The 18,379-nt window shown below is 35.0% G+C and overlaps 1 protein-coding gene across 1 annotated transcript; it reads right to left on the minus strand.

Moving 5' to 3' along the window:
* Nucleotides 1-5: 5 nt before the first annotated feature.
* Nucleotides 6-5,672, minus strand: rbp4 (retinol binding protein 4, plasma). The gene is made up of 6 exons (XM_030122404.1): nt 5,547-5,672; nt 5,113-5,230; nt 4,822-4,958; nt 4,559-4,665; nt 843-1,055; nt 6-746 (listed from the first exon to the last, which is right to left on the minus strand). The coding sequence occupies exons 2-6, from the start codon at nt 5,212-5,214 to the stop codon at nt 721-723; spliced, it is 585 nt and encodes a 194-aa protein (XP_029978264.1). The 5' UTR covers nt 5,215-5,230; nt 5,547-5,672; the 3' UTR covers nt 6-720.
* Between the last annotated feature and the right edge of the window lie 12,707 nt (nt 5,673-18,379).

The following is an 18,379-nucleotide window of genomic DNA, read 5'->3' on the forward strand; positions in this document are numbered from 1 at the left end:
TATTGCAGAAGGAATCATCAGCAAAACATAATAAAACGATCAGTAAATCTACAATAAAACCCTCAAATATTTTTTGACTGAATCGGGACTAAGGAAAACATGCTATTCTTATTTGCAAACTTTGAGTATTTGTAAATATTTCAAAATAAAAAATGAGTGAACCGATGCAGTGCGAAGTGTACTGCAACAAAATCAGAATCAGTATACATCATACAGTCAAACAACTGTACTATATAGCACACAGCTTAATATGTATTCAGTGAGGTTATATCTAATTCTGTGCTACGAGATACCGTGTGTCCTTCAATATAGATGAAAAGCCAGTCACTAATAAACCTGCTTTATTGAAAACATGGTCTTTAAACTCATCAGCTGCAATACTCATGTTTGCTATGAAGTCAAATGCTGTGTTGTTTCCTGCTGATACCAGAGAAGCCTGTGGTTTTTATGAAAGGTTTTAGAGGCAGATGATCATAAACATAAACGTGTCAAATGTTTCAGATCGACCACACAACCAGATCAACAGTCTTGTTTTTTACAGTATAATGTGTTGTTTTTTTTCAGTTTGGTTTATTTATTTCATAATATTTAGAATGGGTTGCGTTCTTTGTGTAGACACAATGAAAAGAAGGGTCTGGTGGTGGTGGTCCACGGCCTGCAGAGGAGCACACAGTCCCAGAGAGAGGTGAGGTGGGGTGGGGGATCCTGAGTATTAACAGATCAGCTGCTGGTGGTGTCGCAGAAGCCTGAAGTGAAAAGGGGACACACACATTTTTTTTACCACAAAATGCAATAAACATGAGCCTCATCAAACTCGTAGCATTTAGTTCAACAGAACTCACCAGTGTGGTCCACACGTCTGTATTTGCCCAACAAGCAGATCTCCTGCTTTTTCCTTGTGACAACAGCCTGGTCCTGCGGCCTCAGGCCAGTTGGATGGCGGGAAAAGATAAAGGAATAGCTGTCTAGACAAGTGCCATCAGCATCCACTAGTCTGCAGGAGTAGTGGATGGCGTAGTTGTCGTAGTCAGTATCAATCACCCAGTGGTCATCGTCTGCAAAACACAAGTGGGAAGGAGATTCAGATGGTTTGTGGAGCGAGAACACTTGGATTTTGCACATCTTAGTAGTGGTATGGATAGTAAATGGTAAACTGTTTTCTTTGTGACATATCCCAAGAGGAAATAATACAATACAGAACTATCCCAAGGTTATTATCGTTAACGAAAACTAACGAAAACTAGAATTGTAAAAACATTTCCGTTGACTGAAATAAATAAAAATTATAATTAAAAGAAAAAAACAGCTGAATCTGTATTGTGTGCTTACAAAACTAACTAAAACGTATAAAAATTATGGATAAAATTCCCTTCGTTATTGTCTTTGTCAATGTCGGATTGATATGAAATCGATTTATTTCCCTCAAGCAATTTTAGCTAGAGGCACCATATGATATTTAACAATCTGTCACTTCTCATCACTTGTTGTTTAGATTCGTCTTCTGTTCCCCACTCTAACTGGAAACATGGAGACTAAAGTTTTGTTTTGTTTTTTTCTATTCTCTCTTGTTTATTGTTCATTCGCATGTATACACGACAATAAAACACAATAATAATAACAGTAAAAAACATGCCGCGGAAGCCAAAAACCAAAATGGTTTATCGCGGGCCTCCCCAAAGACTTGAAATAAAAAAATATGATATACAATCATAAGTAAAGAAGATGAACCAAATGAAGGAAATAAGTCAAAAACAAGTGTAACAACAAAAAAACTAAATACGTTGGGAGAAAACAGCAGAGTCCTGTCTGGGATTTATGTGAATTTGATGGAGAAGAAGAGAAAATATGTAAAAAAAAAAAAAAAAAAAAAAAAAAATTAAGCATTTAGAAAATAACAAAAACTAATAAAAACTAGCAAACTTGCTCTAAAAATGAATTAAAACTAACTGAATTAGAGGAAAAAAAGTCAAAACTAAATAAAACTAAACTATAATGAAAAATCCAAAACTATTAGAACCTTGAACTGTCCCCCAAAAATCTGAAGCTGATAATATGTTCAAATACTGCAGTTGTTAAAGTAAATACAAATGTCGGCGCTTTTAAAAATGGTGCCTCCGACTGTTATGTCATTCTATTTCCAAATCTGTTTTTCCTCATCACAGAGGACACGCTGACCCTTCCTGGCAGTCGGTCATGTGATGCAGTTCTCTTTGCAGGACCAGGGTCACAAAGAACCTAACGCTGTAGTTGATGATTAAATTAAACTGATAGTCATCGAAGGGTCAATGACTGTTTTTACATCAGCGTCTGGTATCTGACAAAGCTATGACTGACTCATCCTGTCCTGTTAGTGTTTAAGGCAGGGGTGTCAGGGGCCACATTCAGCCCACTTTGATCTGAAGCAGGCCAAACCATTAAAATAACAGCATAATAACCTATAAATAAGGACAACTCCAAGTTTTTCTCTTTGTTTTAATGCAATAAAAAACACTAGATTATGAAAATATTTACATTTACTAAAAATACGTGAATAACCAAAAAAACGAAAATTTCTGAAGAAAAATAAGTGCAATTTTAACAATATTTTTGCCTTATTACACTGGTCAACAACAAATTTATTGTTTAAGTTTTCTGAGCTGATGTAGGATCATTTTGGTGTGCTGAATCCAAAAATCACATTAATTTTGCTCAATCAGGTCAACTTTCTGAACTATGCTACATATTGGCTTTTGAACATTTTTGCTTACATTTATGGGCATTTTCACATCATATGATACAAAATTCTTTCATATTTCTTGCAATAAACGAGTTCTGAAGATTTTACTTTTGCCAATTTATGATTAATGTTTTTTTACCTCCGCCAAGGAGGTTATGTTTTTGCCAGGGTTTGTTTGTTTGTTTGTTTGTCTGTCCGTTAGTGTGCAACATAACTCAAAAAGTTATGGACAGATTTGGATGAAATTTTTAGGGTTTGTTGGAAATGGGATAAGGAAGAAATGATTAAATTTTGGTGGTATTCGGGGGCGGGGGGGCCCACGGGGGGGCCCACTGATCAGCCTTGGCGGAGGTCTGCGCTCTCCGAGTGCTTCTAGTGTTTTTTAATATTACAGGTGAATGAAATGGCTTCGACTAGAAGATCTTGCAAAAATAAGCCTGATATATTCTGCTACATCTGCGGTGAATACACCAATTGTACCTAACAGGAATCAAGTCACAAGTTTCATAAAGTGTGCTTACCAATCTTATTTTGGTATTAATTATTACCTCCGCCAAGGAGGTTATGTTTTTGCCAGGGTTTGTTTGTTTGTTTGTTTGTTTGTCTGTCCGTTAGTGTGCAACATAACTCAAAAAGTTATGGACAGATTTTGATGAAATTTTCAGGGTTTGTTGGAAATGGGATAAGGAAGAAATGATTAACTTTTGGGGTGATCCGGAAGAAATCCTGGATTCTGGATCACTTTGAAATTTTCGTTAACATTGTGGTAAATGGGGCCAAAATTTTCGTTTCCCAATATCTCGCTTAATTATTGACCAAAACTCATGAAATTTAACTCAGGAATTGACAATGGGGTCCTCTATCACATTTCAAAGGCTGATCCGGATCTGATCCAGAAGGCGGATTTTATCTCAATTTATATAAAAAATGGGGGTGCCCTTACTTTTTGGCCTACTGTGCCTTTAATTTGGATAAAAATTTCAGGAAATGTTGATACTGGCACAAGGAACAAATGATTAAATTTTGGTGGTGATCGGGGGTGGGGGGGCCCACGGGGGGGCCCACGGGGGGGCCCACTGATCAGCCTTGGCGGAGGTCTGCGCTCTCCGAGTGCTTCTAGTTATATTTTGTGAGAAGATCAAATTTTTCAAAATCAAATTAGCAAAAAACCCTGACCTGATTGAGAAAACCAGATGTCATTTTTGGATTTAGCGGTGCAAAATGGTCCTAATTCAGTTGAAAAAACCTAGACAACTTGCAAAAAACATTTTTTTGTAACCCAGTGTTATTTATACATGTGAACTACACACAATGTTACACAAAGATTCGGTAACAGGCATTGTTGTATTGTTCTTAACATTTTGAAGTTTGGACCTGAAATAAAAATGATTTCGACAATATCATGTGTCAGATTATTATTAACAACTTACAGATCTGATCTAAAAATACACAAAACATTTACTAGAATATTGTTAAAACTGTACTTCAATTTCAGGTTTACATTTTATTGTTTATTTTATTCTTTTACTTGAGATCACATGTGGCCCCTGAACTAAAACCAGTTCAACACCTTGGACTGTAAATATCTTCAGTGTCATTTTTGCACCTCAGGCCGCATTGGAACCTTTAGAGGGCCTGTATTGGCCCACGGGCCGCATGTTTGACACCCCTGGTTTAAGGGTAAATATTCTCCATTTACTTGATTTGTTTTTACTGTTAATGTTTTTAGTTTTTATGTTTTATTGTGATTGATTTTACATCTGTACAGCACTTTGAAAGCGCTCTACAAATAAAATTATTATTATTATTATCATTATTATTATTATTATTATTATTACTTACTTCCAGTCTGTAGGTAGGCTGCTACTCCCCAGTAATGCATACCAAACTTGGCAGGGTTTGGAGTTTCATCAAAGGTGGCAAGCATATCAGCACACATTTCCCAATTACTGCAAGTCAAAAAAGTGGAAAAAAAAACTAAAGTGAGACAAACTGGTGGACTCTTTGATTTATGAATAGAAGCCACTTTAGATAGATAGGACGTTTAAACATAAGCATGATTCATTAAAGGCAGCAAGAAAAGAAGCAAAGTTAAAAGAACTCACTTGAGAATGATGACTCTGCCCCTGGCTGTGGCAGTCATTTTGCCATTTTCATCAACAATAATCTGGGCCACAATGTTGTCAAGTAGGAACAAGCCCTCTGGGTCCTTCTTTGCTACTGCATACCATGTCCCTGCATACTAGAAGAAAGAACCCATCTATCATCAGAGACATGGAACAACACATTTCAAAGCAGAAATAGACTATCTTATATGACATACAATACAAAAGATGAACTCACAAAACAAATAGAAATGATCCTAAAATAAAATGTCATATATAATCCGGATTTACCCTGGTCTTGTCGAAGTTCTGCATGACCTGGATGTTTGCCACCTGACAGTCCTGCGCCCAGGACACCGCCAGGAGACAGAGGGCCACGACGTACCGCAACATTCTACCACAGAGGGAGCTGGGACCGAAAAAAAAAAAAAGCACAGAAAATAGACAAATTCAGATGGATTGACAGGGAGAAATGAAGAGAAGGAGGGAGAATAAGGTAAATTTGTCATCCGGAGCGTCGCTTCATTTCCACTCAAGTCCCCAAGTCATCTGAAGTGGACTAAAAACCCTGTGAAATATTTCTCTATATTCCTAATGCATTAGTCCATTAAAAGTTAGAAGCAGTAAAAAAAGTTGGAAAAGAATTTAAATGAGGTAAATAAGAGAGAAGAAAAAAAAACAGATTTAAAAGCTGAAAATGGAAGGAAATGTAAATAGCTAGTTACCACAAAGAAGTGGGCAGCTGTCAGAGATCCTTAGGTCTCTGCCAGGTTTGGCCTTATATACAGATGCTATTGCGTAATAACTTCTAGAGATGTGAAACTCAACTACTCTCCCCCTCAGCAAGCCTGTCTTCCATTGGTCAAATATTTACATAACTGCTGGCTCCTGTCCTATTGATTTGCGAGTTCTGCACATTTGGCAGACCACCCCTCCTTACCCCTCCAAAAAAAAAAAAAAAAAGTGTTTTTTTTTTTCCCTGTTAAGAGTTGCTGAGACTTTCTTGGTCTTACGAAAGCAAGCAATGTCAAAGAATGCATCTGGAAACCACTATATGCAGACAAAAGCGCCACACATGTTCTATGGTGCACACGCTTTAAGAAAAACCATCGACTTGTACCTTTTGTTGCTGCAGCTGAAGGATTATTGCAAAAAAAGTTATAGCCTGAGGGTCAAATTTACAACGGTACACAGTTTTCTCAGGCACAGGCACAAACCACCTCCCAGGTCCAACACTTTAAGGTCGTAAATCGAAGTGAAATGTTTTTTGCCTGAATGGACTGAACCTTCTTTTTTTTTATTTATTTTTTTTTATGTGACTTCACTAAAATTCATCCCTTTCTCCTTTATTTATTTATTTACTTGGTTTTACCGAGCATACGTTACAGTAGGGTGCGCTTCCCGACAGTATTATTGCATCAGCTGTTTATTTGATTATGCTGTCGACGGAGGCCTTTCTGACTGCCTCTGTGTTTGTAGAAATGGTGCATGGAGTTCTAAAGTCTACATTTGACTGAAAATAATCAATTCAACTGAAAGCATGTGAGTGGTGTCAAAAAAAACAGTTCCCAGAGTGTATTTAGATCTCAAACAAGGAATAATGCATCTCCAGATTTGTGTTAATCTGCCAATAATTGTGAAAAATCCTTCTCTTTTCAACAGTAGAAAGAAAGGTTTTTGGATGAATTTGTCGTTAACCCTTTGAGACCATTTGTGTCGTATTTGCTACACCAGGTTCTGAGACCACTAACTAATCAACAAGAGCAATACTTTCCTTATAAATTTGTTGTATATGACCCGATTTGTGTTTTCTGCCCCCACTACAGCCAATAGAAGGGCTTTTCAATATGGCCGCTAACGTTAAATCATCCAACACACATTTTGTAGAAAAGTCTTTGGTAATTTCAAAAAGTTACATTAACCCTTTCACGCATGAATTATGAGAACCTTAGTCAAGATTTTTTTTTTTTTCTGGAGTGTTTTTATACCTCCTTAGGCATAAAAAAAAATTGCGATTGAGTTTTTTTTTTTTCATGGAGTTACAAAAATGTCCATGCATTTAATTTTTTAAGTAAAGAAATATGTATTTAAAACCTAATTTCAGAACGTAAAATGAAAACAATGAAATAAAAACATTTTTAAGGCTGCTAATTTGATGTTTTCTCACATTTTAACATACTCTAATGCTAGTTATTACCTCATATAATATGCAAAAAACAACTCTTTTTGTCTAACAAATAACAACTGATTTACACTTAAACATGTAACTGCAGATCAGGTTTATCAAGAACGGCAAAGTTATAGTAATGGTATGAATTGCAGTGTATTATGGGATGTTGCATAAGTGTCCACTGTGTTGGCTCATATGGAACTAAAACAACAAAACCCATGAATATACAAGAGAACAGCTGGAGAAGAACTGTCCACTGGAGTGACCACTATGCATGAAAGGGTTAAGAAGAACGGTTATTTTGTTATTCGGTTGAAAATTGAAAAATATTCAAAAATCTAGAAATTATGGTGCCATTCAAGGGAAATAAAAAGGCTGTAAAAAGTGTTACGTATTTTTTTAAAAATAAATAAAAAATGACCTGAAACATTACTCGTCAAATTTATTTTTGTCTGAAGTTAACAATGTTGTGGGCAAAAAGTTGCCAAAAACGCCTGATGTCTCAAATGTGATACAAAAAAGTATATATATATCATAAACAAAAAGATCTGACATTTTCGTTCAGATTATGTTAAAACAACTAATAAACATTTCAGTTCCACAAAAAACAGAATTTTGGAGCTAGCTTTTAATGGGTCAGGTTTTACAGGGTTAGATGTCTTTAGCTCCTTTTACGCAGCACTTCTGTTGCCAGAATATTTCGCCTTCATTCCGGAGCATCGTCTGTGTAAACAAAATGGTGGGATCATTTGGTCCCGCCTCTGTCACGGCTCTGGAGGTAGTAACAGAGGCGTGATAAAGGTGGAATCATGATTCTGGAACGCTATGTAAAAGGAACACCTCTCGTTCTGCAACCAAGGAGGGATGCTTTGATGATGTATTGCGTGTGCGACCCCCGTGCTGAGGGGATTCAAAAATGAGTGCAGGTCGTGTACAGTAAATAACATCAATGCGACCAGACAGACGTCAAAGTGGGGAGACGTCGAGATCTGTGAGCTGCTGTCACTTCGGGCGAAGGACTCTATCCATGCTAACATTTGTGGAGAGGTTAGCAACACGGCTATGCTTGGGGTATTTCCAGTGTGCAAGTTATACGTCACACTATACACTGCTCTGTGTCACCGCCCCTTTGATTCCAGAACGCAGGTCCGCTGTGTAAAAGTCCAGCCTGTCTCACCTCTGTTACCCCTTTGGCCTGGCTGTGGAAATCAGTCACTGGTGGCAAAAAGGGGGGATCACCATCTCACCTTTTTTTAAGGATCTGTGGGTAAAAGTGGCTTCACAAACCTATGTAATGCTTCTAATTGTTCTGTATTTTTCAAACACATGGGAATTAATAAACGAAAACTTAGCCAGCACATTTTCTATTGTATCTAATGTATTCTAATATTAATAGTCAGAGTGCTGCCGTCAACAATATGGGATCAGTGAAAATACATGCACTTTAGTTTAGTTTAGTTTAGTTTTGATTTGTTTCGTTTTTTAAATTTATTTATTTATTTATTTTCTCAACTTTATTAATCAAAATCTGGACATAATAATAATAATGGATTGGATTTATATAGCGCTTTTCTAGACACCCAAAGCGCTTTATATTATTGACCCATTATTCATTCGCTCTCACATTCACACTCTGGTGACATACATTCTAAAGAATTCCACAGAGAAACGCTTTGTTTTTCCAGACTGAGCATCACCATCAAACTTATGCTAAACAGTATTAGTTTAGTTTAGTTTAGTTTTGATTTGTTTTGTATATTTATTTATTATTTATTTATTCATTTATTTATTTTTCCTCAACTTTATTAATCAAAATCTGGACGTACATTCTAAAGAATTCCACAAAGAAATGTTTTATTTTGTTTTTTTTTCCCAGACTGAGCATCACCATCAAACTTATGCTGAACAGTATTAGTTTAGTTTAGTTTAGTTTAGTTTAGTTTAGTTTAGTTTGTATATGCAACAAAACAACATAATCCTACTTAGTCCTTATAAATGAAACAGATTATAAGAAAACAAAACAACCAAACAAAAAACAAAACCTATACATACACATGAAAACAAAGTATGACTTCATTTGCATATTTGAAAAGGAGTGGGAGGCAGTAGAACTTATTTAAATGCACCCCTTCTCCACACAACAGTCTATTGTTTAGCTTCCTATCAGCAGAATATATGAAAAATCAAGTCCCTTGGATCAGTTAACCTCACTTATCATCTACACATACACATATGAATACATACACACCTATATTGACATACCAGAAAAGTACAAAATAAATAAATAAATACATACATCCTTGAAGGCAACACAAAAGTAATACACAATAAAGCAAACATTAAGACAAAGTGAACAACAACAGCAGTCAAACAAAACATAAACAAATCAACACACACATACACTAAAAAAAACCAAACAAAGGAACCAAAAAACAAGAAAAAACAGTACCCATGTGTTCATACTCAAACACCTTCTTCAATTTTCTACCGTGTCCAGACCATCTCTTTAAACCTCTTTTTAAATAATCTAAGACTAAATCACTGGTCCTGAAAATTAAAGCCGAGGTTTCCACATTTATAAACTCTTTTTCTTGCTGTTTCAGAGGTTTTTAGTGAAATCAGCCTCATATATTTACAGAACTGTTTGTACAGTCCGAACAGAGAAACCACATCCAGTTCACAGAGTTTTTAAAGGAATGCCTAAAGTCGGCCTTGACACAGGTCTGTATTTTATCTGACTCTAATCTTTTGTGTCAGATGATTATAAATCGGTGCTCTTGTTTTTGCTCTGAGATCATGTAACTAGTCCTATGAGGCCTTGGTTGAATAAAAGAACACAGCGCAGCCAAACATCTGCAGCTTGCATAACCGCAGCCCTGGCTAGTTGAAAACAGAGCAATCACTCATTTCCAGCAGAAATAATAGCAGCTGGAATTTGTCCAGAGGCAGCACAACATTTCATAATCATGAATAATGGCCAAGTGGTGATACAAGTTACTGCCGGTTTGTGTAACATTTTGGGCAGTATGGTAATGTCAGGCTGGAGGGAGGGCCCGGTTTCCTGTTTTTTGGGGGTGTGAAGCTTGAGTAACTCAAACTCCCGAATGATTACCTGCAAAACTGTGGACTGGAAAAGACCTTGAGGCAAAACACACTCGCTTACATCTGAGTTTTGGAGCTTCGAAGTGGGAAAACACACATTGTAGAGCAGTGTGTTCAGCAGAATTTGGCCTAAACTGACTTTAATGTTCATAATCATTAGTCATATTTTTAACCCATAAAGACCCAAACATCCACCAGCGACCAAAACCATTTACTGATATAAAAAGTTAAATTCCTCTTGATCCATTAATCCTATCAATCCATGTAAATAATTAGTGTAAAATATAGTTTATCATCTTTTCATGGACGTCAGATTTGACCCATTTGGATGTTCAGAGGCCCTATAGTTACCGTGGAAACACCGTCATCTTCTACAACATTGATTTAGATTGAGTTGGATCAGAGACAGTGGATGGACACACTTGATTTATGTTCAGTTAATGATATATTTTACTGAAAAAGTTACTTTTTCTTCAGTTTTCTCTGTTTCTAATATAATAACCTTTGAATTTACTCTGAGCTTTAATGAACATCTAAAAAATCAGTAAAAAAGAAAAGAAAAAAAAGAGCAACAAAAAAACCTCCAGTGATTAAAAAAAGAACAAAAACTAATAATAAATCAACAAAATAATAAGTAACATCAACAAAATAAGCCATAAACTGAACAAAATTGAAGAAAAATGAATAAACCTATGGAGTTGGATCAATGACAGTGGATGGAGACACTGGGTTTATGTTCAGTTAATGATAGATTTTACTGAAAAAGTCACTTTTTCTTCAGTTTTCACTGTTTTTGATATAATAACCTTTAATTTTACTCTGAGCTTTATGAACATCTAAAAATTCAGTAAAAAAAAAAAAAAAAAAAAGCAACAAAATGAACAAAAACAGTTAAAGTGATCAATAAAATGAACAAAAACTAGCAATAAATCAATAAAATAATAAGTAACATGAACAAAATAAGCCACAAACTGAACTAAACTGAAGTAAATGACAGTGGATGGAGACACATGGTTTATGTTCAGTTAATGATAGATTTCACTGAAAAAGTCACTTTTCTTCAGTTTTCTGTTTTTGATATAAGAACTTTTGAATTTACTCTAAGCTTTAATGAACATCTAAAATTCAGTTTAAAAAAAAGAAAAAAATAAGCAAAAAAATGAACATTCAATAAATGAACAAAAACTAATAATAAATCAACAAAATAATAAGTAACATGAACAAAATAAGCCACAAACTGAATAAAATTGAAGACAATGACAGTGGATGGAGACACTGGGTTTATGTTCAGTTAATGATAGATTTTACTGAAAAAGTCATTTTTGTTCCGTTTTCTCTGTTTTTGATATAATAACCTTTAATTTTACTCTGGGCTTTAATGACCATCTAAAAATTCAGTAAAAAAAAAAAAAAAAATAGAAAAAGAAAAAAAGAAGCAACAAAAGTAAAGTAAGTAAAGTAAGTAAGTAAAGTAAATTTTATTTATAGAGCACTTTTCACAGACAGAGTCACAAAGTGCTTTATCAATTCAAATCAGAATCAAATTAAGTTTACAGAGACCCAACAGAATCCTTCAGAATCCTTCAAAATTAACAAAAACAGCCAAAGTGATCAATAACATGAACAAAAACTGATAATAAATCAATAAAATAATAAGTAACATGAACAAAATAAGCCACAAACTGAACTAAACTGAAGTAAATGACAGTGGATGGAGACACATGGTTTATGTTCAGTTAATGATAGATTTCACTGAAAAAGTCACTTTTTCTTCAGTTTTCTCTGTTTCTGATATAAGAACCTTTGAATTTACTCTGAGCTTTAATGAACATCTAAAATTCAGTTAAAAAAATAAGCAAAAAAAATAAACGTTCAATAAAATGTGATCAATAAAATGAACAAAAACTAATAATAAATCAACAAAATAATAAGTAACATGAACAATATAAGCCACAAACTGAATAAAATAGAAGAAAATGTCAGTGGATGGAGACACTGGGTTTATGTTCAGTTAATGATAAAATTTCACTGAAAAAGTCACTTTTTTTCCATTTTCTCTGTTTTTGATATAATAACCCTCAACTTTAATTAGAGTTTTCATGAACATCTACATGCTCAGTGAATTAAATGTAGGAAAATACCTGATTTTCACTTGCAAAATACTGAGCATAATATTAAAATAAATGGTGATAAATCACTTAAGAAAAGTTTAAAAGATGAAAAAATCATTTAGGAACTGCCACAAAAGTAGCACTGGCTCTTTATGGGTTAATCAAGTATTTCCATCAGTTTATCTAAGGGTTATTATAGTCAGTTTTTGTCACGGGTCAGTTTTTATTCAGCGTTATTTAACCTTTTTATGTTTCCCTTGGGTGTTGCAGGAAATTGAAAAACAAATCTTCATCCTCTGCTCCATTTCATGGATTGGATCCAAAATTGGAAGATTTCATCCCTGACCCCTGCTGCATCCCTCCATGTTTTTTGTTTTGTGAAAATAAGCGCAGCACTTTTCTGCATATTCCTGCTGACAGATGGACAGACAGACTGATCGCTTATCTTCCTTGGCAGAAAGTAGCTTCTTATCCTCTGTCAACAACAATTGCGGTTCTGTTTGAGATGGTGACTGACTTGGGAGTAGTGATTGCCAAAAAAAGTGAATCTTGCAACTGTGGAAGATGGACTGTACACGTATAAACTCTGCATTAGATAGAATCATGGTAGATGATGGAGACTTTAGAAACGGACCAATGTGTCATATCTAAAGCAGGGTACACACATAAGGATCTTTTAAATCTGAGAGTTTTTCTCTGTCACAGATCCCACAAATGAAGATAAAAAAATCAGGCATTGAACAGTTTTTATCGTGCTGTTTGTGGTGTGCTCTGACCAGTGGCGATTTCTCATAGACTGCAAGGGAAGCCCGGCTTCCCCTAAAATGACGAAAATTAAATGGTTAAATATGTACGGTTGTGTTGACATTTTATTGACTACAAATGTGTTAGAACACGTTCATCTCAAGGATGAGTTCGTTCAGAATCAGCTTTATCACAAATCAACAGACTCGATGTTGTTCACTTCTCCTCCGTCCCCGTTGCGCTGTTTTCTCCTCCATCTCTGCTCAGTGCATTTGTCCGTAGACTGCGGGCGTCTCTGGGCTTCAATGGGACTGAGTGGAACAGTTTTTTTCATTGCCTCAAAACTGGACGTAATTGGATAAATGCCACGATGTTGTCCCGCCCCCGGACGCCGGGCATCTCTGGGGGTGAATGGAGCTGTGGGCGGAGCTCGGCCGGGCTGGACGCCAGAATCCCACGCGCTGATTGGAGGATCAGTCGAAAGGCTGAATCCCGTTTGATTGACAGCTAGTTTCAGATCTACTCCTTCACTGACACAGTTCAGTTTAATACCGTCGCACATTCTGCTGTGAAATGGAGAGAGAAACCAGTATGAAATTACTCGTTCATTTCTTGCACTGTAAATAAAACACACCCATTGTACTTCCTTGTTTCAATTTAACATAATTTCAGCGTTTTCTTGTTTCAGTTACATAATTTAACCATTTCTTGTTCGAGTTTAATATGGTTTTGTAGATAGTTAAATCAATCAAACTGTCGGCTAGGTCGGAGTGAAAGGAGCATCTGATGTTTAAAAAGGCTAAAGTCTTACACCCACAACACACTGGGCCAAGGCAATCTAAGCAGCCTAGCTCTGCTGGACATTCAGAGGTCACTGGTCCAGTCCCTGGAAAAGATGCCTACTTCATACAATAAGGTCACTGAGCATTTTTTTTTATGTAAGCCGACAATGAGCTTCCCCTGTCTGAAAGACGAGCAGCCGCCACTGGCTCTGACAATCTGAATACAGCACACACACATATAATGATTTTTTCACTATACAGGGTGGGGAAGCAAAATTTACAATGAACATTTAGTTGTTTTTTCTCAGCAGGCACTGCACCAGTTGTTTTGAAACCAAACATATATTGATGTCATAATCATACCTAACACTATTATCCATACCTTTTCACAAACTTTTGCCCATATGAGTAATCAGGAAAGCAAACGTCAAAGAGTGTGTGATTTGCTGAATGCACTCGTCACACCAAAGGAGATTTCAAAAATAGTTGGAGTGTCCATAAAGACTGTTTATAATGGAAAGAAGAGAATGACTATGAGCAAAACTATTACGAGAAAGTCTGGAAGTGGAGGAAGCAACAAAAAACGTACCAAAGCTTTTATTAAGCTCTCAAATCCAAAATCCTAAAGGATCCAACCAAATCCATGAGAAAAATGGCAATTGAACTTGAGGTAGACAACAAGACCGTTAGAAATGCAGTAAAATATGATTTGAAGTTCAAATCTTACACAAGAACACCAAAACACTTGTTGACAACAGGAACAAATCCAACTTTAGCAATTTTTGGGAATCATGTTTATAGCCGCCTTCTAGCCCAGATCTAAACCCTCTGGATTATGTTATTTGGGGCGTTTTAGAACATGTTACCAATAGAACATCACACAGCAATGTTGACTTTCTTAAAGATACTATTAAAGAAGAATGGGAGAAGTTGTCACCCGAATATTTGAGGAACACTTGCGCAAGTTTCAGGAAGCGTGTGAAGGCAGTTATTGAGAAAGAAGGAGGACACATAGAATAAAAACATTTTCTATTATGTCAATTTTCTTGTGGCAAATAAATTCTCATGACTTTCAATAAACTAGTTGGTCATACACTGTCTTTCAATCCCTGCCTCAACATATTGTAAATTTTGCTTCCCCACCCTCTATACCCACACATTTGTACTTTTTCCAGTACTAACTCCTTGTACTAAATGTATAATGGCTACACTGAATGTTACCAGAAAACCTGTTGTCCCTGTCGTTAGAAACAACATTCTGATCACTGTAGTTCCTTACCAGACAGTTGCTCCTAATCATCTGTAAACAATTATTGCCGTTTTATTTGCGGTGGTGAATAGTTTGTAATTAGTGATTGACAAAAAAAGTGTATTTTGCAACAGTAGCAGATGGACTGTACACATGTACGAATTGTGGTTTAGTAAAATAGCAAAAACACTATATCTGCAGAAACACTGAAACTCTGCAATGAAGATAAGTGATGAAGATCTGCTCATGAATTTATATAAAAACAGAGCAATGTGTCGTATCTAAGATGAACTACTTTGCTGTGTTCGTTCATCTTTTTCACTACGTACCCACACATTTGTACTTTTTACAGTACCAACCCCTTGTACTTAATTTCATCATGGCTAAGGTGAATGTTAACACAAAACCTGTTATCCTTATTATATTAACCCATAAAGACCCAATTATACACCAGTGACTAAAACCATTTACTGAGCTTAACTGTTAAATAACTTCTGATCCACTAATCCTATCAATTCATAATAATAATAATAATAATAATAATAAAAATAAACTTTATTTGTATAGCACCTTTCATACAGAAATTGTAGCCCAAAGTGCTTCACATTGATTGAAAAAATACAATATTAAAATAAATTAAGATTTGATTATACATCAAGAAATAAAATGAAATTTGAGAGAAATACAATAAAATAAAAATAAATATAAAAACAGCGCACATTAAAATATTTGATTATGCATAGAATTTTTGAAGTGCAAGAAATAAGAGGAAATTTGAAATACAGTAAAATAAAAAATAAAAACAGAAATACAATAAAATAAAATAAAAATAAAAACCGCACATTCCTGGTTCCTGAATTGTGACCCCATTTTTATCTCCTTTCAAAGGCTAATGAGAATAAAAATGTTTTTAATTTGGTTTTAAATATATTCAGTGAACTGGCTTCTCTAATGTCTTTTGGAATTGTATTCCATAACTTTGGTGCATAGTTAGTAAAGGCCGCGTCCCCCATTTTCTTTGTAATATTTCTGGGAGTCGCTAGTAACCCTGCGTTTGATGACCTCAGTGTTCTAGTTCATGTAAATAATTGGTGTAAAATAAAGTTCTTCATCTTTTCATGGTCATCAGATATGACCCATTTGGATGTTCAGAGGCTCCGTAGTTACCATGGAAACACTGTCATCTTCTACAACATTGATTCGCCAGTGAAACCCATGGAGTTTGATCAATGATAGTGCTTCTAGACACTTGGTTTATGTTCAGTTAATGATATATTTTACTGAAAAAGTCGCTCTTTCTCATGTTTTCTCTGTTTTTGGTATGATAACCCTCAAATGTAATCTCAGCATGATGATTAAAGTACATCATCAGTAAAATAAATAATGGAAAATACCTGACTTTCACTGAAAAAATGCAAAATGGAGAGGACAATATTATGATAAGTGGTAATAAATCACTTATGAAAGGTTAAATAGAAAGAAGAATTTATTCGGGAACTAACGCTAAAGTAATACTGGGTCTTTATGGGTTAACCCTTTCATGCATAGTGGTCACTCCAGTGGACAGTTCTTCTCCAGCTGTTCTCTTGTATATTCATGGGTTTTGTTGTTTTAGTTCCATATCAGCCAACACAGGGGACACTTATGCATCATCTCAAAAACTGCAATTCGTACCATTCCTTTAACCTTCCTCTTGTTATCTTTCTTTTACTATTTCTTATGTTAATGTCGGTTTTGACCTATGTCTTAAATCAGCTGTAAAATACACTAAAAACACTTATCAACCATCCAGTTTGTTTCTCATCTCCTGGTTTCCTTGTTAGACTTCCTTATTCATGAAAATATTGGTTTTTAATATTTTTGGTGTGAGCTTCTGGGGCTTTTTTTTTTTCTCAGTATACCCCTCCATGTGCACTCTGCAGTACCACCTCCATACTGAACTGACCTCACATGTGTGGACAGGCCCGTCTATGCTTGTTTTGTTTTTGTGCAGGTAAACTGGATAACAAGGCAAAATGAGAATCCCTAAAAGCTCACATGATTCTTACAGGAGCTGGTGTCAGTGTGTTGGTTGACAGTGCACTTAGGATTTCAGTTTGGGCTCTAATTATTGCTTTATAATCTTTTTTTTTTTTTTATAACAACACAAAGGTTATAATTTCAACCAGAGCATTTCATAATTTAGTGCAAAAAAATGTTTCATATTCTTTGGTTGAAATAGAAGTTCCTGACAAAGTCAAAAAGCCTTGATTCAAAAAACAGTTTTTATGTGGGTTTTTTTTTTGCATTTAAAATCTAAAATGGTCTGTGCCGACCCTAACACAAGAGGAAGGGTAACTTTGCTGTTCTTGATAATCTGATCTGCAGGAACATGTTTTAGTGTAAATCAATTGCTAATTAACAGTTGGGTTTTTATACATATATATATATATATATATATATATATATATATATATATATTAGTGCTGTCAAACGATTGATATTTTTAATCAGATTAATCACAGAGTTGCTGTGGATTAATTTTGATTAATCACAATTAAATATCATTCATTTTTAATCTATATTAATCGCATTTCATTTTGCATGAGCAACCAAACTCAAGAAAGAAGGGAATATAAATGCACTTAACATGTTTTGTTTTTTGTTTTTTAACTTTTTATTTAGATTTTTGCACAATATAAAACAGAACAAAACATCTGAGACAAGACATAAATAAAAATAAATAAATAAATAAATAAATTACACCACATAGTATTATTATTGTTACAAATATTATACTACATCTATAGATACATTGCCAAATATCGAAATATTCATATATTTGTATACATATGCACACATCTATATAAATACAAAACACCTCATGTCAGGGCTTATAAAAGCAATTCTCGTTAACAACCCAAAAAGTTTAATTATACAAATAGTCTTCGACCATGTGCCATCTCCGCTTAAAAAGATCCATTTTCATTTGTGATGATGCAGTCATTCTTTCCATAGTGTACACTTGTTTCAGTCTTTGTTTCCATTCTATTACCGTTGGTGATTTGACACTCTTCCAATTTACTGTTACTATTTTTTTTAGCAATCAATAGTAAAATATGTAAAATATATCTCTGCTCTGCATTAAAATCATTGACTGGTATAACTCCAAGTAAATAGAACACAACATTTGAAGGATTTCTCTTTTTACAATTCTTTCAGTTTCTTCTTTGATATTTTTCCAGTATATAAACAAGCTCGGACGGTCCCAAAATACATTTGTATGGTCACCTGTTTTACCACAGTTTCTCCAGCATAAAGCTGTAGATGGATCCTTGACAAAATAAGATATAACCAAAGGAGTACGAAAAAATCTGGTCTTGAGTTTCCAATCTTATTCCCTCCACTGCTGACTATTGAT

Source organism: Sphaeramia orbicularis, chromosome 19, assembly GCF_902148855.1.
Source record: "Sphaeramia orbicularis chromosome 19, fSphaOr1.1, whole genome shotgun sequence".
NCBI classification, from domain to species: domain Eukaryota; kingdom Metazoa; phylum Chordata; class Actinopteri; order Kurtiformes; family Apogonidae; genus Sphaeramia; species Sphaeramia orbicularis.